The sequence below is a fragment of the Dermacentor variabilis genome, unplaced genomic scaffold (genome assembly GCF_050947875.1).
Source record: "Dermacentor variabilis isolate Ectoservices unplaced genomic scaffold, ASM5094787v1 scaffold_13, whole genome shotgun sequence".
Taxonomy (NCBI): domain Eukaryota; kingdom Metazoa; phylum Arthropoda; class Arachnida; order Ixodida; family Ixodidae; genus Dermacentor; species Dermacentor variabilis.
Genome location: NW_027460291.1, coordinates 23,844,389 through 23,868,757, shown reverse-complemented (window position 1 = coordinate 23,868,757; position 24,369 = coordinate 23,844,389). Strand labels below are relative to the sequence as shown.

The following is a 24,369-nucleotide window of genomic DNA, read 5'->3' as shown; positions in this document are numbered from 1 at the left end:
CTTAGAATGCCTGGAAGGGTACATCACGTTTTCAATTTTCTGCATGGTTGCATAAACACACAGGTAGCAAGACAGTTATGGAATACACCTTAAATTTGCGCTATGTCACATATTCAAGAAAGTTGATACAAGCTCAATATTGTTTACTGGAGGGTGTACCTTAGCGAATTAACGTACTGCTCTTCAAAAAAGGAAAAAGAAGCAGTCGAATAAAAACTGGATAGGTGTTTTTATGCTAAAGGACACTCATGTTTGTACAATGCCAGAATTACATATTTGACTAGGGTACAAAGCTGCTTCTGCTGTGGTCACTTCATTGTAGCCTGGACAGGTTGTTACATCCTATATTGATCTAGCAAAAACATTTGTTGGCAAGTGAAATGCTGTCTGGACTGTTGACCCAGTGCTGCAGTTGCAAGTGAATCTTATTGCCGAGGCATCGCAGTTCAATAAGACCGGTAGCATGTGTACAAAAAAACATCGCTGAATACCTGAATAAACAGCATTAGTTTAACTTAGCCATGCATAAACAATAAAAAGTGATCTGCATTTCAAGGACACTGTCTCGGACAAATGGTTTGCATTTGTATTAATCCTTGTCACAAATTTCACTTATGTGGACCAATGACTTACGGTCTTCCTTCAATATTGTCTTTAAGGAAGCTTAGCTGGTCACTGTAGAGCCATGTTTTATCCGCCAAGGAATCGTCGACTTCATCTGTACCAGCGTCACTCTTTTGTGCATCCTCCTACACTTTGGTAATTTTTCTAAATTTATCTCGCGGCGTTTTTCTTCGTTTCTGCACAATGACTTCTTCACAGAGAAAAAAATGAAAACGTTAGCAGTTGCATTATGGTTGCAGTGAATGGAAGTTACACTACAAACACAGGGCATATGGTTCAAATTGACAGCAGAATGTAAATTCTGGCATGCACTCTGGAGCTTGTGCCAAATTCTGCACTAGTGATGCGAGTCTCGCCAAGATGCTGTGAAAACGTGCACTGGCAAATGCTATTTTATTTCCTGTGCCTCACTTCCAGCACTGAAGGCAGCCGAAGCTGGAAGTCCATTGCCCAGCAATCGATCACTTGCTGAAAAGGAAAATTCCCTCATGTGTGGATAAAAGTTATTCATTTCGTCAGATGCCGTCCTACGAATATTTATGCGTCATCTAAGCTCTCTACTGCTGATCATACCTATGACCTAGTGTGTCTGCTATGCAAATTACATTGTGATGTGCATGCTCAGTCTTGAGAAATTCGCATGACACCCTTCACATTTATAACAATCGATACGCAGTCTCCCGCAACCAGATGACGTGTGTACACCTGATATCTCGTACATTCAACAACAAAAACAAGTACCACCACCACCACTAACAACAACAAAATAATAATAATAATAATAATAATAATAATAATAATAATATTAATAATAATAATAATAATAATATTTTATGTCCACTACAGGACGAAGGCCTCTACCTGCGATTTCCAATTACCCCTGTCCAGCGGCAACCGATTCCAAATAGCGCCCACGAATTTTGTAATTTCATCGCCCCACCTAGTCTTCTGCCGTCCTCGACTGCGCTTCCCTTCTCTTGGTGCCCGTTCTGTAACCCCTACAGTCCAACGGTTATCTAACCTGCGCAGTACACGACCTGCGCAGCTCCATTTTTTTCATTTAATGTCAATTAGAATATCGGCTATCGCCGTATGCTCTCTGATCCACACCGCTCTCTTGTCTCTTAATGTTACTAACATTCTTAGTTCCATCATTCTTGGCGCGGTCCTTAACTTATTCTCAAGCTTCTTTGACAGTCTCCAAGTTTGTGTCCATATGTCAGTACAGGTAAAATGCACTTATTATACACATTTCTTTTCAGTTGTAATGGTAAACTTCCTGTCAGGATCTCACAATGTCGTCTATGGGAACCAACCCATTTTTATTATTCAGTAACTTTCCTTCTCATGGTCAGGGACCCCGGTGAGTAATTGACTTAGGTAAACGTACTCCTTCACAGATTATAGACGCTGACTGGCGATCCTGTACTCCTGTTCTCTTGCCCGGCTATTGGTCATTATCTTTGTCTTCTGCATGTTAATCTTCAACCGAGCTCTTACACTCTCTCTGTTAAGGTTCTCAATCATTTGCTGTAACTTGTCTCGGCCGTTGATGAACAGGACACTGTAGTCTGCAAACCGAAGGTTGCTGACATATTCACCGTTGATCCTCACTCCTATGCCTTCCCAGTTGAATAGCTTAAATAGTTCTTCCAAGCACGCTGTGACTAGCATTGAAGAGATTGTGTCTTCTTGTCTGATCCCTTTTTTATAGGTACCTTCGTACTTTTCTTGTGAAGAATTAAGGTAGCTGTGGAAACTGTAGATGTTTTCGAAGATATTGATGCATGCATATTGCGTGTTTCTTGTGGACGATGCACGCGGGCGCCTCGACGAATACGACGAACGCTCCCTGGCTCACGAGCTGTCGGCTGTACTGGCCAGTGCTACAGTTATCCTTTGTAAACATACTTTGTAAATAGTCTCCAGTCTTAATCCTTCGTTCGCGTAACATTTTGTTGGAGCGTGCCGTTCCCCGTCCTCGCCACGGAGCTCCGCAGCGGCCGCACCGTCCTGCTTCCCGCCATGGATCCCAGTGACGACATCTCGTCTCCTTCTACTCCTGTGACCCCGATAACTACGTACGTTGCTGTTACCAATCCCCGGAATCCTGGCATATTCTCCGGCCAAGATAATGTTGATGTTGAGGACTGGCTCAGCCTGTATGATCGTGTTAGCCGAAACAACCACTGGGACCCTACCATTATGCTAGCGAATGTCCTATTCTACTTGGGCAGAACTCCTCGTGTGTAGTTCCGGACACACGAGGACAAGATCTCTAGCTGGAATACTTTCAAGGAGAAGCTGATCGAGCTCTTTGGAAATCCCAACGGTCGGCAGCTGGCTGCTAGAAAAGAGCTTGCTACCCGAGTTCAGTGTTCTACTGGATCGTATGTCACCTACATAGAAAACGTGCTCGCTTTTTGGCAGAAAGTCGACGACAAAATGGCCGAGGTTAACAAATTAGGCCACGTACTCAAAGGAATCGTGGACGACGCATTCAACTTGTTGATCTTCAACAATGCGTCCACCATCGACGTAATTATCAAGGAATTCCGCCGCTTTGAGCTCGCCAAAAGCCGCCGCATCATTTCACAGTTGTCCCGGCTCCCTGACACGGCTGCGACGTCGTCTTCCGTCGACCTTACCGCTTCACCACCCTTAAATGAGCACGTCACACGTATTGTTCGCCGCGAGCTCGAGGCCAGAAGCCCTGCGCTGTTCTATGAACGCCCACTTGGCCCCAGTATTGACCAACCAGCCCCAGCGATCTCTCTCATTCATGCAGTTGTGTGGCAAGGATAAGCAAAGCTAGGTTTACCTGCTGCCTGCTCCGTCTCCGAACCTGACGCCCGACCGGTGCCGACTGTTAATCCTCATGGCAATCTGTATTCTCCTCCCAGATACAGTCTACGCCTTACGGCAATCTGTATTCCTCTCCCAGATACCGTAAACCTACCGAGTGGAGAACTCCGGACCACAAGCCCATTTGCTTCTGTTGCCTCCGCATTGGCCACGTCGCTCGCCACTGCCGCACCTCCTGGACGTCACCATATTCAAGCTCATTTTCCCCGTCTCCTCGCCCGTATGCCGACCCGCGCCGTTACTCGCCTCGCCGTATGACTCCTACTTCTGGCGTATCCGTCCATGTCAGTCGTCCTGCTCTCTCGCCGTCACCTCAGCGCCGTCGGTCCCCCTCACCCCAGCCACGCTACTATTCGTCGCCGACTAATTATGGACCCTCCCGGACGGAAAACTAGACCATGCAGCTCCTGGAGGTAGTGCTGAATTATCTTCGTCGTGTCGAAATCCTTCATTGACCCTCCCAACGAATCAGAACTTAATTGGTGTTCACGTCGACGGTGTGCCTTTGACGGCGTTAATAGATACTGGAGCCCAGGTATCTATAATGAGTCGTCACCTCCGTCGTCGACTGAGGAAGGTTCTCACGCATCCTACTACTCGAGCCGTACGCGTGGCCGATGGCAGCATTGCTGACGTCACTGGAATATGTACTTCCCGTATAAGTATCGCCGATCGCCACGTTCCTGTTCTTTTTAGAGTGCTGACCAATTGTCCCCATGACCTAATCCTCGGACTCGACTTTCTTCTTGCGCATTCAGCTTCGATCGACTATTCTGCCGGTACCCTTTGCCTCGAACTTCCTCTACTCGCGCATATTCGTGCCGAACTGCCTAACAACTTTAGTACGACCGCCTTGGTTCGTCTGTCACCTAAAACCTTGGCTTTCGTCGATTTGGTATAATCTTTTCCTGTGCCCGATGGTAATTACGTCGCCACACCTGTTGCTGATGTCCTTTTGATGCGCAATATCACTGTGCCCCACTCCGGCGTCACCGTCGCCGATAACCAGACATGCCTCCCCGTCGTCAATTTTGTCCTAACAAAGGAAGTTCTACCCAAAGGCGTATCGGTTGCAACGCTCCGTAATATCTGAGATGATCACGTCACGACGTTTTCCGTAAACGTCTGCTCCGATTCTTCACCACGTCCACAGGATGCTATTTGCCCTGACTCAACATTTCGGCCCATGATTGCTGCGCACCTATTGCCTGAATAAGCAGCAGCTCTATGTCGCCTTTGGTTTCCTACCGCGACATCTTCGACCTCAGCAATCGCCAATTGGGCCAGACTTCAATTGTTAAGCATCACATAAATACTGGTGATGCAACTCCTATTGATCGCCGGCCATATCGAGTTTCTGCTTCAGAGCGTAAGGTTACTCAAGATGAAGTGAACAAGATGCTTGCCAAAGGCATTGTTGAACCTTCGTCGAACCCTTGGGTGTCGCCCCTGGTGCTTGTTAAAAAGAAAGATGACTAACACCACGACTCTCTCGTCCAGGTTGCATGAGGCTCTGCGGAGCTCCGCCCTCGACGACCAAACCTGGGCGACCCAGCACGCCCTAGGGGCGGCGGCGACGCAAGCCCTCGACGTCCCTTCGTGGGAGGCTTAGGCCCGGCCATCATAAAGTGCTTGTTCTACAATAAAAGTTTATTCCTCCTGCATGGCGTTTCTGCGTAGATTATTGTCATCTAAGCCGCATTACCAAGAAAGACGTCTACCCCTTGCCTTGCATTGACGACGCCCTCGCTTGTCTCCACGGTGCAAATTGCTTTTCATCAATAGACCGGCGGTCTGGTTATTAGCAGATTTCTGTGGAAGAAAAAGACCAAGACAAGACTGCATTCGTCACTCCTGATGGTCTATATCAATTTAAAGTTATGCCATTCGGGTTATGCAACGCCCCAGCAATGTTCGAACGTATGGTTGACTCTTTGCTTCAAGGGCTCAAATGGTCAACATGCCTCTGCTACCTAGACGACGTTCTCGTACTTTCGTCTACATTTGAGACACACCTTGAGCGCTTATCAGCTGTTCTTCAAGTCTTCCGCGAGGCTGGGCTCCAACTAAATTTCTGGAAGTGTCACTTCGGTCGTCGGCAGATTACAGTGCTGGGCCGCCTCGTCGACGCTTCCGGTATTCAACCAGACCCGGCTAATGTTTATGTTGCCACGTCTTTTCCTGTACCTCAGTTTGTCAAACACGCCCGAAGTTTTGTAGGACTCTGCTCCTACTTCGGACGCTTCGTTAAAGAATTCGCAGTGATTGCCCGACCTCTACTGATCTTCTGAAGAAGGACGTGCCCTTTATCTGGAGCCCCGCTCAAACAGCCGCGCTGGCCCACCTCACCAACATTCTCACCACGCCACCTATACTAGCCCACTTTGTCCAGTCCTCTTCTACAGAGGTGCGTACCGATGCAAGTGGTCACGGTATCGGAGCCGCCTTAGCCCAGTGCCAACAGGGTCAAGATCGCGTTATCGCGTATGCTAGCCGCCTCCTCACAGCAGCGGAGCGCAACTATTCGATTACAGATCGTGTATGCCTGGCTCTCGTCTGGGTGGTTTCCAATTTCCGCCCTTACTTGTATGGCACGCACTTCTCTGTAATCACGCACTACCACACGCTCTGCTGGCTTTCCCCACTCAAGGATCCTACCGTCCGGCTTGGTCGCTGGGCTCTGCGGCTGCAAGAATATTCCTATCCAGTAGTGTACAAGTCGGGCCGATTACATGAAGGCGCAGACTGCTTATCACGCTATGTAGTGGATGAAACACCCGCCGACCCTGACCCCGATACTGACGCTTGCGTTTTCTCAGCTTCTCATCTGCTACACGTTGCCAACGAACAACGCCGTGATGCCACTTTGCGCGGCATGATTGATGGCTTGGAATCTTCGCCTTCTGATTTGTTCCTTCACCTGTTTGTTCTCCGGGATGGTGTATTATACCACCACAATGTACGCCCCGATGGTCCTGCCCTACTCCTTGTCATTCCTAAGCACCTCCGGTCAGCTGTTCTTCAATAACTTCATGATTTACCAACGTCAAGTCACCTTGGCGTCTCCCATACCTACGATTGGATTCACCGACGCTTCTTCTGGCCCGCCCTTGCCCGCTCCGTCCAGAAACACGTGGTGGCGTGTGAAAAATGCCAGCGCCGAGAAACATTGACGCTCTCTGCCGGGTGCCTTCAACCGCTCGACATTCCTTCGGAGCCGTTCTTTAGCGTTGGCTTGGACTTACTTGGCCCTTTTCCTCTATCCACGTCTCACAACAAGGGGGTCGCTGTGGCTACAGATTACGCCACGCGCTACACCATCACCAGAGCGCTTCCAACAAGCTGCGCCACAGATGTCGCCTATTTTTTACGCGAGGTAATTCTGCAGTATGGTGCTCCACACCAACTGCTCACAGACCGTAGTCTGACATTTCTCTCTCAAGTCATCGCCGACATCTTGCAGTCCTGCTCCACCAAGCACAAGCTGACTACGTATTACCATCCACAGACCAATGGTTTCACTGAGCGTCTGAATCGCATCCTAACAGACATACTTCCAAAGTACGTTTCGTCCGACCATACTGATTGGGACCTTGCCTTACCCTATTTCACTTTTGCTTATAATTCTTCGCGTCACAACGCTGCCGGTTATTCCCCGTTCTTTCTGCTATTCAGCCGAGAACCCACATTGTCGCTGGACTCACCCCTTGCATCCGCCGCAGCAGAGACCAGCGAGTATACACTTGACGCCATCACCAGGGCAGTCCAAGCACGCGACATTGCCTGCGCTCGCCTCCTGACCTCTGAAGACATGCAACGGCGCTTGTACGATCGCCAACACAGGGACGTCCACTTTTCGCCTGGATCTCTGGTACTCCTGTGGTCCCCGACTTGTCACGTTGGCCTATCAGAAAAACTCCTTTCTCGGTACACAGGCCCATATCGAGTACTTCGGGCCGTGACTCCAGTTACCTACGAAATCGCCCCAGTCAGTACCAGTGCCTCATATGTCCCAAATTACACTAACGTTGTGCATGTCGCACGCCTCAAGCCATATTACTCTCCGGTGATAACCAATATTTAGACGTCCTGAGACGGTGCTTCTGCCGCCGGGGGTAATGACACTTGTATATTGCGTGTTTCCTGTGGCCGTTGCACGCGGGCGCCTCGACGAAGACGACGAACGCTCTCTGGCTCTCGAGCTGTTGGGTGAACTGGCCAGCGCTACATTATCTTTTGTAAGTATACTTTGTTAATAGTCTCTAGTCTTAATCCTTCGTTCGCGTAACGATATTTACGTAGGCGGTCTTTACTCCTTGATTACGTAATGCCTGTATGACTACTGCTATCTCTTCTGAATCAAATGCATTTTAGTAATCTATGAAAGCCATACACAGAGACTAATGGCACTCTGCGGATTTCTCGAGCACCTGATTGATGAAGTGGATGTGATCGATTGTAGAGTATCCCGTCCTGAAGCCAGCCTGTTCCCTTGGTTGACTGAAGTCCAGTGTTGCTCTGATTCTGTTCGTTATTACCTTGGTGAATATTTTGCATAATACTGGAAGTAAGCTAATGGGCCTAAAATTTTTCAATTCTCTAACGTCTCCCTTTTTTGTGGACTACTATAATGTTGGCATTCTTCTAGTTCTCTGGGACCTTTGAAGTCGATAGAAAGTTTGTATAAAGGGCCGCCAGTTTTTCAAGCATTAGGACTCCTCTAACTTTGATTAGATCGATAGTTGTTCCTTATTCCTCTGCCGCCTTTTCCCGTTTTAAGCCTTGCAAGACCCTTCTAACTTCATCACTAGTGGTCATTACTACTTCGAATGAAGGTGTCGTAGATGCTCTGGGTACTGTACAGGTAAGTACGGAATTCTTCCGCTGATTTTACTATATGTTTGAGATTGCTGATGATATTACCCTGCTTACCTTTCAGTGCATACATCTTGGTTTGTCCTACGCCAACTTTCATTGTAACTGATTTAATGCTCCGTCCATTTTTACTGCTTACTCAGTCTTTCTCACGCTATAATTTCGAATATCTTTTACTTTCTCCTTGTTGATGAGTTTTGACAGTTACGAGAATTCTATCTCATCTCTTGAGTTGGACACTTTCATTCTTTGTCGTTTCTTTATTAGATCCTTCTGTACTTGGAAGAGCTTGCCTACTGCTTGCCTTTGTACCTTACCTCCCACTTCAACTGCTGCTTCTGAAGCCAGTCTAGTCACGATTTCATTCATTACCTCTAAGTAATCTTCACCTATCTGTTCTAAAGCTGCATAATTGTTTACAAGTGCCAGTCTGAACCGGTTTACTTTTCCCCTTACTGCGTCTAGGTTGGGCTGTTTCTTGTTGACGAATTTTACCCTTTCTCTCTTCAGATTGAGGTGGATCGATCCTACACCTCGATAACCTATGATGACTTCTACATTCTGTACTATGTTGGGATTGGCAGAAAGTATGAAATATATTTCATTTCGCTTTTCACCATTAGGACTTTTCTAGTCTCCCGCAGCCAGACGACGTCTGTACAGCTGGTATCTCGTACATTCAAGAGGGAATGCAGGCTTCGAAACAGTAGAGAAACACGCTTACCTCATATGTATTCAGGAAGGAGTGGAAATTGTAGCTATGCGCGCAAAAGCAAAAGTGAACATATGGCATGACTGTAAAAAAATAGTCTGTGCTGCTTATGTGTTAAGCCTCACTGTTACGCCTTACTTAAAGTACTACGTAGCCATGGCAGCACAAAGTTTGTCCTATCGTCTTCAGCGCATGCAATTGTTTTTCTCCACTTGGGCAACATATAACTCATGCTGACAGTGTATCCTTGTGTTACAAGAGGGCTAGGTGGTATGGCATCCCTGGAGATACATGTGCTGCTCAGGTCACACTCAGGGCCGCCCACATCAGGCACTTTACCATCAACTGTTCAAAATGCCAGCGTTGCCTAATCTTTGACAGGATGAAGAAACTAGCTTATAGTAGTAGTGACAGAAGAGAAATAGAAATATTGTTAGACCGCATCCTCGCTGTGTGTGCGTCCGTTCACCCTCATTGGTTTTATATGAAGAGCTTGTGTGACGCGGGATAAGGAGGATGAGTAGATTTTAATGAAGAGAAAGGAGGCGAGGTCGGCCTGGAGAGCGTGTCTCTAGCCTGCTACTCCTCACTGGGGAAAGAAGAAGCGAGAAATACAGGGAAAGGTAGGTGGCGGGTGATTATGTTATAGTACAATGAGATACTATATACACGTTGTCCAATATGCGGATGCGCACTGTAGACGCAATACACGTCAGAATAATCTTGTCGCAAAAAATTATTGCGCAAACACATTTCGCACTGACTGCACGTCTCACTGCTTCTAGAGGCGATCGTCCAAACCAGTCTCACTTAAAAAGTTCAAAAGTGATTTTATGGCACGTTGGGCTCAGTGAACACTCCTCGACGCGCCCTAAAGCTTTTCTTCTGAAAAGGGGCGGGAGTCCAAACTGTCAACTGTAAATTTGAGTGTTCTTCGTTCGGCCGCATATTGAGGGCACACGCAAAGTACGTGAGCTATGGTCTCGAGAGTGTGACATACGCTACGTTCAGGGTCCCGTGCTTGTCCAATCTTGTGAAGGTATCGGTGGGTGTATGCCACACCCAGCCGTAATCGATCAATGAGTGTTTCCTGGCTTCTCCGCAACCGAAGTGGAAGCCGGAATTGTAATCCAGCGTCAAGTCTATGGAGGCGCTCTTGTCGATATTCGGGGTTGTCCCAATGTCGTGCCGTAGAAGTTTTAAGGGAGGTATGGAGCAAGACGCTAATGTCATACCGTGAAAAATGAATTTTTATAATAGTTCCGTCAGCGTTCGTTCTGTACTCGTCAACGTACCGTTATGTACCGTCAACTGTTCTGTTGACGGTACTGTTCTGTACCGTCAACGTAAGCGTTCTGTACTCCTTGATTACGTAATGCCTCTATGACTGGCGGTATCTCTAGTCAATAAAATGCCTTTTCGTAGTCTATAAATCCATATAGAAAGGCTTATTGTACTCTGCGGATTTCTCGATAACCTGATTAATCGCATGAATGTGATCTATTGTAGAGTATTCCTTCCTGAAGCCAGCCTGTTCCCTTGGTTGACTAATGTCCAGTGTTGCCCTTATTCCATTGGAGATTATTTTGGCAAATATTTTATATAATACTGGGAGTAAGCTAATGGCCCTACAATTTTGCAATTTTTTGCAAGCTTCTTTTTCACTGATTTCAAGCTTCGTTCATTTTTTACGGCTTCTTCAGTCTTTCTCAAGTTATAGTTTCGGATATCACTTATTTTCGCTTTGTTGATTAGTTTTGACAGTTCCGCGAATTCTATCTTACCTCTTGAGTTGGACACTTTCATTCTTTGTCGTTTCCTTATTAGATATTTTGTTAGTTGGGAGAGCTTGCCTATTGGTTGCCTTGGTGCCCTGCCTCCCACTTCAATTGCTGCCTCTGAAGCGAGCCTAGTTACGGTTTCATTCATTAGTTCTATGTCATCATCATCTCTCTACCCGCCGTGGTTGCTCAGTGGCTATGGTGTTGGGCTGCTGAGCACGAGGTCGCGGGATCGAATCCCGGTAAGGGCGGCCACATTTCGATGGGGGCGAAATGCGAAAACACCCGTGTACTTGGATTTAGGTGCACGTTAAAGAACCCCAGGTGGTCGAAATTTCCGGAGTCCTCCACTACGGCGTGCCTCAGAATCTGGTTTTGGAACGTAAAATCCCATGATTTAATTTTTAATCATCTCTCTCTTCTAAGGCTGCATATTTGTTTGCAAGTACCAGCCTGAATTTGTCTGCTTTTACCGTTACTGCCTCTAGGTTGACCTGTTTATTCTTGACCAATTGCGCTCTTTGTCTCTTCAAATTGAGGTTTATCCTACCCCTCACTAACATATGATCACTGCACTTTATCCTACCTATCACTTCTACATCCTGCACTATGGTGGGATCAGCAGAAAGTATGAAGTCAATTTCTTGTTTCACCATTAGGGCTTTTCCAGGTCTACGTTCTGTTGCTACGCCCCCTGAAAAGGTGTTCATTATTGGAAGCTTATTCCTTTCTGCGAATTCTACCACCACCTCTTCTCTAGCATTCCTAGAATTGACGCGGTAGTTTCCAGTTGCTTGTCACCCAGCCTGGTTTTCCCCTACTTTTGCATTGAAGTCGCCCATTACGACAGTATACTGAGTTCGCTCTTTTCTCATCGCTAACTCAACGTCTTCATAAAACTGATCTACTTCATCATCATCGTGACGGGATGTTCGAGCGTATGCTTGTACTACCGTTATATCTATAACTCCTATTAAGTTTAATTACGACTACAGCTGCCCTCTCATTATTGCTGTAGAATTTGTCAGTGTTGCCTGTTATGTCCCTATGGATTAGTAATCCTACGCCGTATCGCTTCTTATCTAGCAGACCTCTATAACAGGGGACATGTCCGTTATTCAGCAATGTATAAGCCTCACCAGTTCTTCCAATTTCACTAAGGCCGGTGACATACCAAACAATGTCAGAGAGTTCCTCAAAGAGTCCTACAAAGCTAGCCTCGCTCGAGAGTGTTCGGGTGTTAAACGTTGCAAGGGTCATTTACCATTGGCGGTCTGTCCGGACCCAGAGATTCTTAGCACCCTTTGCTGCGTTACAGCTCTGACCGTCGCCTTGGTCAGGTGCTTCGCAGCTGCTGGGGACTGAGCGCCATTGGGTAAGTGAGTGATTCATTTGGGTCTGATGAGTCATCTGGGCTTGCTCATGATTTGGTTATGCCAGCCGTTGGCGCTCAGATCCATTTTTATTCTTGTGTAAATATTCTTCACACGATCAAAGATCCCTATGAGTAAATGATCTATATAAACGTACTCCTGCAAACATTCTACAGGCTGACTGCCGCTCATGAATTCCTGTTCGCTTGACAGATAATTCAACATTACCTTTGTCTTCTGCATATTAATCTTCGACCTACTCTTAAACTTCACTGGTTAAGGTCTTCAATCAAGTGTTGCAATGTGTGCCCTAGGCTGCTGAACAGGACAATGTCATCGACAGGCTGAAGGTTGTTTAGATATTCGCCGTTAGTCGCCGCTCCTTACTCTTCCTAGTCGAACATCTTGAATATTTCTTTTAAATATGAAGCGAATATCATTCGAGAGATTGTGTATCCTTGTCTGACCATTTTCTCGATAAGTATTTTTCCATATTTCTTGCGGGTAATTAATATATGTGAAGCCGGAACTGTCACTCAGGCGCACTCGAAGCCAGAAATTTTGTGGATACGTACGCTGTAGCTGAACGTAAGTATGGAAGTTACCACGAAAATTAAATAATTTTTGAGTTGTCAGTCGTTTGATGCAAGCATAACGGCCTTGATGGGAAGTTTATTCAGTCATTCAACATAATTCACACGATATGCACTTACACCACTAATTTTTATAAAGAAATCTTGTTTCATCCAACGCACCGAATAAAGCGATCGAACTGTGCAGAGCACACAAAACAACTTAATTCGAGCGACGCATATGCTGATCTTGCTGATATGACGCGTTTTAGTGACCGCGCTTACCGTGGTGCACGCTTCCCATTGTTAATTTCACGATGCCAGGCTACTGTTACCGGATTTCTCATACCGTCATGCTGACCAGACTAAAGCTCTTAAACTTCCTAAAGTAGTGCCACGCTTTGAAGAATGCCGCCTCCTCCTCGCGCGCACTGGCCGAGGCCGACGCCGTGCCGCTATTGGCCTAATAGCACCACGTGGTCTCTCGCGCCGTGCATCAGCGCCATTTTTGCTCGAGAAGCGTCTACGGAATGGTGAGGAGCTCATGTTGGCGCCGTTGCTAAGCTCGAGCAGTGTAGGCGGCGCCACGGTCGAGGAGGCAGCGTAAAACAGAGGAGAAGCGAGGAGGAGTGAAGACGGAGGAGGAGAGTGTCGCTACTTTACGAAGTTTAAGAGGTTTTAGACCTGACTACTGCGCAGCAGGCGTGGAGCACCGTAAGAGCGTCGCCGGCTAGAAAAAAATGATTGCGTTGAATTCACAAACGCCTATCAAGGGTTCCTTGAATGAGAGGAGGAAACGATAGAAAGAACACCGCACGAACCGACTGAAAGACCTGAGGGACGTCGTTTCTCCCAGGACTGATAGTCTGGGGTTTAGAATAGGCTCCTTCAGCCGATCATAAGACGAGAATGGCTGTCATCTGCTTTCGGTTTTTTTTTTTGTCCTCTCGTCTTCCCATAGCTTGTTGCGAGTTGCTGGCTTTGCGTATGCAAAACAAGAACTTTGTGGCCTCTTTATGAGCCCTATGCGGCACGGTTTTTTACCAAGAACAAAGCGTCTCCATTGTTACGCGCAAGTATGGTTATATACAATGTGCCCCAAATATCATGCATCAAGATAAAAAGTATGCAAATGCGACGTAGCTGGACAGAACCAAGGTAATGTTTACCTCCGCTTGGGATACTCAGAAGATTTTTTTGCATTGTGCCTAGTAAGATAATTATTAGTAATTAAGTAATGAATTAAGTAAGATTATAATTAGGTGAAAAGTGTCGATGAGAAAATTGTAGAGCAACATGGAAAACTCCCGATAAAGCTTTTCGTTGCTCAATGCGTGCTACATAAAAGTGTTTTTCAGAGCGTGAAAGCAGCCTGCGAATACATGCAACGTGCCTCGAGCGGCCAATCGCGCGGCCATGAACGACGCTTGCTGCCGCTGTATATTGTATACGGTTTAGGTTGTTTGGTACTTGTCTCACTTCCTCTTTTTATTTCGAATAATACGTGCCGGGTCACCAATCAGCGCTGTTTTTGGCTACCTTCCCTATCTTTTTTCTTTTTCATTTTTCAATAACAGTGTTGCTCTGAACTATTCTGAATGCCTGTTCCTTATGGTCCTTTTACGATTTGCTTTTGCTATTATGACACTTCCTTTGAATTTGGGACGATTGAAAGTCTGAATGTGAGTGTATAGGAAATGAAAAAAAAATTCGCTTCCGTTAGTGGATTTTCATTGTACTTGTTCCGCAATCAGCAATTGCTTCTGCATTAGAGTATTTATTGTAGCCGGTTGGTAAAAGATCCCATATCAGCCTTGAAGTTCAGGACCCCTTTCATTATGTTAACATGCAACGTCCTTATTACGGGAATAGCATTGATAAGCTGCAACTGATCCATTACATCTCCTGTGCAATTCTTGGTTTATATCCACAAAAATTGAAATATTTTAGTTTCTTCTTCAATAAAATTCATTATCATCCCACTTTGGTCTGCTTCTTTCATCGCGATCTCTGAAGCGCACAATAGTTTTAGGAAAGAGGCTGCTAAAACACAACCCCGGACACTAGGCTTTGCAGGATCAGTGCGTTGGTTTAAAGCATGCGAACTGTCAAAAAAAAAAAAACTCGTCATCGCTTTATTATGTAGGAAACGAGCGTCCATTGTCACCTTTAGGTAAGAAGGGCAATGGTGCCAGGGCGAGCGCTGCGAGCAGCAGGAAGAACGCCTGAGAACGGCGCCGACTCCATCGCCGAGCCACCCACAGCCCCAGCAGGGCGGCCGGGATCTCGCCGGCCGAAGAGATAGCGTAGTTCATGTATGGGTTGCCAGGTACGCTGGTCGACGAGAGCACCAGGTTGTAGTATACGAACGAGCCCATGAACCTGCGACCAACAGCAGGACGTGTTCATTCATGTCGACCGACTATTCGCGTGAACAGTTTCATCTAAACTATTCCGACTCTTCTAAACCATGTAGATTGCGTGTTGAGGGAGTGGGTTTTACGAAATTCTTGGTATCTCACCGCAGTGTAGCGGCGTCGGTAAGACGCCGGCCGAGGGGAGCTAGGCCTACGGAATGGGCATAATGGCCGGCAGAAGATGCAACCGACTGATTTCAAGGCCGTTTCACATGCTGCGACCGGAGCTAAATAACGGATTGATGCGCTCGTGTCACATTGCGATTTTCTAGGAGTGTCTTTCACACGCCAGCAATTTCGCTCATGCGACAGCCAGTGTTCCTTGCTGCCGATAGCTAGACTGATAATTAGACAAACAAAATGGAAATTCCCTTTATCATATTTCATTTTTAAAGAGACTAACTCGCGTATTTTGTAATTTTGGCAATGCTTTCAATCGTGCGACATATGAGCTAGCGATGCGCGAATTTCAGCATGCCATACGCTGAAAGCTGTTCGCAGCAAACGGCGCCAGCGAAGTTCTGTGAAATTGGCTGATATATCAGTGCCTGACTTCCACTTGGAGGAAATGAGAGTGCATGCAAATAGAATGAGTAGCGTGGCTATCTACCATCGTGCAGAATTGAAACGCAACAGTAGAGCACGTGGTTTTAAGTATGGCATGCGGAACCTGCTAGGCACTCGGGCTCTGGATACAGCGACTTATCTTATACTACACTCGCCACAGTTGCGTGCGGACTTGTTTAGCTTAAATCTTGAAACTGTAAAAGCGCACAAAGGCGAGAACGAAGAGAGTGGACGGGACGAGGCGCTTACTCACAACTGAGAGATTTTGTTGAAACAAATATAAGCATGCAAGAAATGAAGTAGGACGGCTGCGCATGCATGTCAAGGTTCACGGGTTAAATCATCTGAAAGGCAACGTGAAATGTTAAAGAAAGTCCAGCTATCAAGAAACTTGAATTCCTTATAATGCAGCAGGACCGAGGGTAGGCTGACGCAGTTACCTCGTCTTTATGTGAAAGACCTCCGCCATTTCACGGGTTAGCTGGTTAGTGCTTTTGAAGATAATCTGAGTATCTTCGAAAACAGGAAAACAGCCGCACTCGATACAGTGGGCGGCTAGAAGTGTAGTTCCTGATGAATTTTATGCCGCTAGGTGCTTTCTTAGCATCACATTGACGCGACGCCCAGAGTGGCCTAAGTAAACCTTACCCCACTTAAACGAGATCATATTGATACCTGGACTTGTTTATCGTTTTCGGGTGATAACTTTTCACTGTCTAACAAATGTTTTCGCACAGCGTGGGACGCGCCTGCATGTATTGGAAGTTTATGGAATGTTGTCGATTGTTCTATCCGCCGTCGGTTGTCAGCGAACCTTGTGTAATCTGTTTGCATGTATGCGCGACGCCAATGGTGGAGAACTTTCTAGAAGACACGTGTGCACCAGCGATTACTCTGGAGCGTTCGATGGCTCGTGTATCAAAGCCAACGCGCTTCACGGGCAGATCAGATTTCGACGATCGCCGAATGTGTTTAATAATAATATTTGGGGTTTTACGTGCCAAAACCACTTTCTGATTATGAGGCACGCCGTAGTCGAGGACTCCGGAAATTTTGACCACCTGGGGTTCTTTAACGTGCACCTAAATCTAAGCACACGGGTGTTTTCGCATTTCGCCCCCATCGAAATGCGGCCGCCGTGGCCGGGATTCGATCCCGCGACCTCGTGCTCAGCAGCCCAACACCATAGCCACTGAGCAACCACGGCGGGTGCCGAATGTGTTTGCTGCTTTCATTGTGCTTTAAGTGCAGCCTGCTTTTGTGGGCACAGGTTCACCCAATAAAAATTAGTTTCGTATTTCACAGTATTACTACTGTGTTTTTTACCGTCACCACCACGTGACAACTGGTGAAGGTGCTTTGCGTTCATGTACCGGACGCCTACACAAAGCCGTGACCCAAGCCTGATCGCGGAAGACAACACTAACGTCGCCAAGAACCAGCGAGGTAGCCGCAGGCTGCAAGGACTGCTCCCGGAGCACGGACATTTGCCTGAGACGACCAGGAAGATCGTCGTCAAGTCAAACTCAATGGCAGCCCCAGCGTCCCCCATCGTGCTGCCGCAGCCCAGGGAGCTAGCCTTCGACGTTCCGCGGTTCAACATTCGTGGACCCGGAAAGCTCGCTTGAAGCGTATGACAGGGTCGCTACGTTTAAGAGCTGGAACAGCGACGAGAAACTGCAACATGTCTTGTCTGCATTGGAAGACGCAGCCTGAACGTGGTTCGACAAAAGAGAAGCCGCCTTTACGATGTGGCATCTGTTCCGAAGCGGCTTCCTGCAGATATTCACAAGCGTCATACGCAGAGAACGAGCCCAAGCTCTACTAGAAACCCGAGTGCAGCTGACTTATGAGGCTATCTTGATGTTCACGGAGGAGATGAGCTGTCCATTCCGCCACGCCGATTCGGAAATGTCTGAGGAAAAGAAAGTCCGCCTACTCATGCGTTGGGTCAAGGAGGAACCTTTCGCGGGAATCATACCAAGCCCACCGAAGACAGTCGACGAATTTCTTCGCGAGGCCACCAGCATCGAGAAGACACTCGAAATGCGGAACTGGCAACTCAACCACCGCACTAACTCTACAAACTACGCCGGAGTTCAATCACTGGCCACCGACGATCAGCACCAGCTTATCAGAGTTGACGTACGGGAGGAGCTTCTGTTCCTTTCATCACAGCCTCAAGTGGCTTCGATTGCCGACTTCGTACGTGAGGAGCTACAATAACCACTGGGAGTACCTCAATCGCCTCAGCCGGAAGCGATGATGTACGCCGCCGTGGCCCGCCGTCACGTTCCCCCTCGGCGCATGCGCCAGGGCGCTGTAACGACGCAGTTTCGTCGTGCACCACCGCCGCTGCCAGCGCGCCAACCCATAGCCCCGCGCAGCATTCCAAGGAAGATTGACGTTTGGCGAGCCCCCAACCACCGTCCGCTCTGCTATTCCTGCGGAGAAGCCGGCCACACATACCGCCGATGTCCTTACCACGAAACGGGACTACGAGAGTTCGCCATCAATGCACCGCGCCCGCAGCAAGGTGAACGCCCACGTGACATCGCCGACTATCTTGCTGCCACACAATGGAGCCCTCGACGGTCATGCCGTCCACCGTCACCAGGCCATTACCTGTCCCCGCAACGCCGACCCTACACTGGCCAAGACCGAGGCTGGTCTGCAAGCCGATATCCGGAAAACTAAAAGCAGAAACCGGTGGAGGTTCGGTTGCTGGTATCTGCAGTCACGTATTTGCAGTCAGCGGCAAATACGTTCCCGGAGCTAATGATTTCATGCCTTTCGGCAGGTGCTGCATGCGGTCATCGGACGCTTCACTGAGACACGGGCAGGGCAGCAGCTAGCATCGGTGAGCCTGGACCTGCGCAGGGTCTGCGCAGACAGCGGGTTTCCGTCTGCAATTTTCGCCCGCAAGCTGTCACCCTCTCGTCAGCATATCACCTAGCCTGCACCCTAGATGCTTGGGAATGCCTACTTAAGGAACAGCATCGCTCGGCTTCTTTGCAGTCAGCGGCAAATACGTTCCAGGAGCTAATCGTTTCATGCCTTTCGGCAGGTGAGCCTTTTGCTCTTACTTATCATTGTAATTTTTTGCCGCTGACTGCACAGAAATGCTTTCTCTAAGCCGTTACCCTTGGATGCAAAATTTTTAACTCGTTCGGCTCGCCAAGAAGGTTTCCACCTTGGAAAATGATGCTCTACAGTAGTTGAAAACAGCTACGCAAAAATGAGTACAGTTAAATGTGAAACCTGGCTGTGTCAAACATGTCGACCGGAAAAAAAACACACAATGAGCCTTCACACAGACAGCAAAAGAAGAATCGTTTGCACAGCAATTTATTGCTGTAAATGAAAAACTAGACCGATTTGCATATAACGTAGAAATACACGCCACGAAAGTAGAGAAACTTCTTAAATTTAAGGACTCGGTTGGAACGATCGAAAACGCGATAAAGGAATTGCAGCCTTCAATAGAATTTTTCCACAAAATACGACAGTCAGCAAAAATCAGGCTGAGGTGGCGAAATTACGTTCCAAGGTTGACTCGCTATCTTCTACCGTCGAGTTCCAGTCGGACCTGATTGACAAAATAAGTGAGCCAATGAATGAAATCTAGCAGTATACTAGGCGAAAGAATTTCGAGATCCATGCGTTTCCCAGCAAGCCAAAGGAGAACTTAAAATCCTTCCTCAGTGATCTTGCAGAAAAGCTTGAGATACCTAACTTTGCAGCAACTCAAGCCACTGCTTTCCACCGTCTACCCAATAGGGACAATACTGCACCAGCCATTCTTGTCTAGGTGTGCTTCGTTGAAGCGAAGGAACAATGGTTCCGATCACGTAAAAACCTGCCAGGATTAGTTCAGAATGATTTTGCACGGTTGTTTTTCAATGGCAACCCTACACTGGTTAATCGTGAACTGTTCTGGCTAGCTCGCACTAAAGCAAAGGAAATGCAAAGTACGTCTGGACAAGAAATGGCAAGGTGTTTGCAAGGAAAGCAGACGGCGCTCCACTCGTTCAAATTAATAGAAAATCGGACATTGAAAGGCTTACCTAGTTAGGGGTAGTAATTTCGAGGTTTGCAGTGACCTTTTAGAAGTTTCTCGGTTTTTTTGTTATCCTGGTAACGATGCTTTCCATGTTACTCACGTAAACATCAGAATCATTTGTAAGCACTGGCACCATTTAGTAGCCATTCTATATTCTGTTCCATTGCTTTTTGATGTCATCATACTCACCGAGATAAATATCTCTCCATGTTTATTTTCTATTTTCGGGCTACCGGGCTATCAGTCATTCTCCTTATTTCGTCCGGTCCGGAAGGGTGGAGGTGTGGCTGCCTTCTCAAGAACACTTGGTCAGTCTCCGAACTAAAGTTGCCTTTCGATCATGCGGAAACTGTTACTCTCCGCTTATCTAATCCTCGATTTTCATTGGCCTTGCTTTCTGTCTATCGTCCCCCATGTGGTAACAGGCGTCTTTTTTTGGCTGAGTTAGAGTCTGCGTTATCTCGTCTAGGAACCGATGAATGTATTTGTCTCACAGGTGACATTAATATAGATGAGTTACGTCCAACAGTAGGAATAGTTACTAATTATCTAGATGCACGATCTAAATGGGGAATTGAAACGACAATCCATGCAGCAACTCGCGAGGAATTCCTATCTCAACGCCTTTTTTCATCCTGCACTGATCATGTAAATGTTCGAGCCCATTATCTGGAAGTAAAATCTACCATTGCACAGGTTAATATTTCTGACCTCTACTTCTTCTGCTGTTCACTAAAACAGACTGTGAATCCGTTGTTATCAAAGGCTATTAACTCTGTCAAACAAATTTGTATAATTGATCCAAGGCTTTTCTGTAAACTGGTCCAGAAAAATGATTGGGACATTTTTTTTGTGTACTGTGTCAGCGGAAAACATGTACCGCGAATTTGTAGCTGCGTTTGATTCTTTTAGGCAGGCGGAAATACGCGTTGTCAAAATCAGGCAACGTAACCTTAGCCACAAATGGATGGCCTGCGAAATCTTTATCTGCTATAAAAGAAAAAGACGTTGTGGACTAATACCCCTGTCACACGGACGCGGCTAAAGTCCTTTTAACGCCCTTCAACCAAGGACGTCTTTTTCTCGAGGGAGATGCGCGCTGTGTCACACGGCAGTTCTTTATCAAAGGAAGTTTAAGGAAACTCCTAGCGAAAGGAGATAGAAGATCTCCCTTGCAGACTGAAGGGGGTACTCTTGTTCCCAGCGTGCTTGAATTTGGAGTCAAGAAATCACCCTCACTTTTATTAATTTCACTGTTGCCAGCAATTATAACTGTTTTTATTGCATATAATATAGTATTTGAGCACTGACAAAGATATTTGAGTTGAGCAGCTACATTCGACAATCTAACCGGGCGTTCTCGGAATGGCTGCTGCGTTTGCCCTGACTGCGCCATTTTTTGTTGTTTTGGTCAACGTGATCGCACGTCTCGCGCATGCGGAATGAGTGATTCACGTCTTTCCTAAGAGGAACGCAGCCGGCCGCCAAGTAACCAAAACTTTTTAGCAATATATAACGTGCTTCTTCCATGACTGCGTACGAGGTGAGCAGCGCCTAATGGGCCCCCAGCGGCAGCTTTCAAAAGCTCGCTTATAGGCCGTGTGACACGGAGCTAACTCCTTTGAGGTGAAACTCCCTTGCGGTCCTTTAAGGGAAGGAAGCTTGAAGGAAATCCGAGTTGCCCGTGTGACACGGGTATAAGGCCAAGTGGTCGCCAAACTGCAGTGACACGCGCTTAAGATATAAATGTGCCAGAAACAAGGTGAATGCAATGTGCAGACTTGCGAGGCGCGTTTATTTTAGAAATAAATTTCAAGAAGCTCGATCTGACATAAAGAAAACATGGTCCCTAATCAGTAATCTTAGAGGCGGCAACATGTCAACGCCAAATCAGTGCCTTTCATCTTATTTTTCTGCAGATGACGAAACTGTGGCAAACTTATTTAATCTTTTTTTTTCATGTGTCTCGCGATCGAGGACACGGTGACCATCGGTGTGTACTTTAACAGATAGCGTGCTAGATTCCGCATGTATTACTTTACTATCACTTGATGAATTGAGGTCCATTGTCTTTAACCTTAAGACGAATAAATCGTCTGGCTTCGACAAAATCTCTGTCAGTGAACTCCAGAGAAATTTTGACGCAATTAAACATGTATTGCTCTCTCTTTTAAATTATTTTGGATGGTGGTGTGATTCCAGTTGAAATGAAAACCATGATTGCAATCCCACTTCATAAGCAAGGTGCACGCAATAGTATTGAAAATTACAGACCTATTTCGATAATTCCCTGTATAGCTAAAATATTAGAAAAACACGTGGCTCTTACGGTAACACAGTTTCTAGATAAGCATAGTGTATTATCATCACATCAGTATGGATTTGTACAGGGGAAGGGTACAAAACACTGTTAGAAGCTTTCTCTGACCTTTTAACCCTTTGTGAGGTGCTACTTTTTCCTTGAAATTTCGTTCATAAAATCTGAAGAATAACATTCAGCAGGGCAAAAGAAAATGTTTGACACGTTTTTCAGGAAACATGGTGCAGCAGTTCTCGAAAGAAAAGTGGTACATATATGTACCACTGACTTTGCTAGAAGAAATGAAATGTGGTACACATTTGTACCGCTGTTCGCAGGCGGTTTAAAATGAAGAGACAATCTGTAACAGGAATGATATTTACAAAGTCAATGCTGCTGTTCACTTCTGGAATGGCTAAAAACATTCGACACATAGCGGAACTTGGCATTTGCTGCACAGAAAGCTCGTTCGAACTTGCTGCTGTGTTGTCGAGCCCCACCTACACCTCTGTCGACAGGCCGACCGCTACGGGTGACGATCTCGGCTGAGAAGTCTGATGTCGTCAGGAACTCCTACCATATGCTTGCCGTCGCCTTCTTGCTTTTACGGGCGACAATACTTTGCTATTACCTCCGCTTTCAGAAAGAATGCAAATGCACCGCCTGTGCGATTTGACCGGTGCGATAGCCGTCCACTTAGGCGTAACAACCCCAGCCAAAAGCGAGCCCAGCACAGACAATTCAAAACGGTGAACAATTAGGGCGCCCTCAATGTATGTATATGGTTGCAGATGAATCACTAGGTTCCATTTAGTGAACGGGTAGAAGGAGGCACTTAGTAGGCATGTTGAAGCAGCGTTTTGAGTGAGTTTTTCCCACGCCACAGCAGCACGTACTGAACCGCAATGAAGACATTTGCAAAAACTAAGTTACTATTCGCGCCACATGACGGAATACAATAAAAACGCCCTTAAAGCTTTCTTAATGCCTTGGTAGATGGCAGCACTCGTGAGATTGGCTCCAATTTGAACAGTTGTTTCATTACGGGCATTTGAAACGTGCCCAAAAAGTGGTACATATTTGTACCACTGTACCACAAAGGGTTAAACTTGACACTAGACCGTAACCGGGTAGCATGTGCCCTCTTTACGGATGCCTCTAAGGCATTTGACAGTGTTTGTCATGACATTTTGTTACAGAAACTGTCTCTCCTAGGTCTTCGTGGATCATTCTTGAATTTATTAACAAACTTTCTGCAGGATAGACGACAGTGTGTAAAGGTGGGAAACAGTGTGTGTTTTTACCTGTATGCATTCTGCAGTCCCTCGGGGCTCAATATTAAACCCTCTGCTTTTGAACATTTGTATGAATGATTTGTCCAATGTAGTAGGTAATTATATATATCAATATGCCGATGATACGGTTCTTGTATCCTGCGCAACTAATTACTCTGATGCAATCAGCTCCTTACAGAATGAAGCAACTGAAGCTATGGACTGGTTTGCGGCTAATTTAACAAGCATCAAACCTTCTAAAACGCGACTCGTCTGTTTCCATAACCCCATAAAAAAAATCCTGCCTACGACATCATTATTCTTACAAACATCTGACTGTTATGAATGCACATGTCAACCAGTTAAAAATGCATCTTCTGTTAAGTATCTTGGGCTGCTTTTTCACAGTGATCTTTTATGGAGCTCGGAATTATCCAACCTCTGTAAAAGGCTGCGTGCGGTCTCCTGTGTATTATACAATATGCGATGTTTTAGGTCGATCTCCGTGCGAAAAATTATTGTCCATGCTTTAGTCTACAGTGTGCTACGTTATGGCTTGACTGTGTACGGCCATTGTACTCTTAGGTGGAGCTCAAGAATTAATTCAGTTTTACGGTCACTGCTGTCAACAGTGGCATACGATTTGTGTCCAAAGCAAGATGCAGACGTCTTTAGGTTGTTGAATTTGCCAAACTTCACTTCCCTGATTGTCGAAACTTCACTTCCCTGAAATACGATGAAGCGACAGCCATGATCGGCCGTCTGCAAACAAAGCTGACCTGCTTTCAAGGGGACAACAGACCGCCTGAAACTGCGCCACAGTCAAGTGCACCCCCAAGGGAAGAAACAGGTGACGGCGTGAAGTTGCGTAAGCTGCTCTTGGAAGCCTTCGGCGGTGAGTTGGCCAACTGGATGCCCTTTTGAGAGCAATTGGAAAAGGCTATCCA

At 46.5% G+C, this 24,369-nt stretch overlaps 1 protein-coding gene across 5 annotated transcripts in view; it reads right to left on the bottom strand.

Annotated features, from left to right (window-relative positions):
• LOC142566825 (organic cation transporter protein-like) overlaps positions 1-24,369 on the bottom strand; it is a 465,662-nt gene that overhangs the window by 54,242 nt on the left and 387,051 nt on the right. For all 5 annotated transcript variants that reach the window (XM_075677710.1, XM_075677714.1, XM_075677713.1 and 2 more), the window contains one exon: positions 14,970-15,184. In XM_075677710.1, the coding sequence (XP_075533825.1) occupies positions 14,970-15,184 (215 nt within the window). The remainder of the gene's footprint in view (positions 1-14,969; positions 15,185-24,369) is intronic.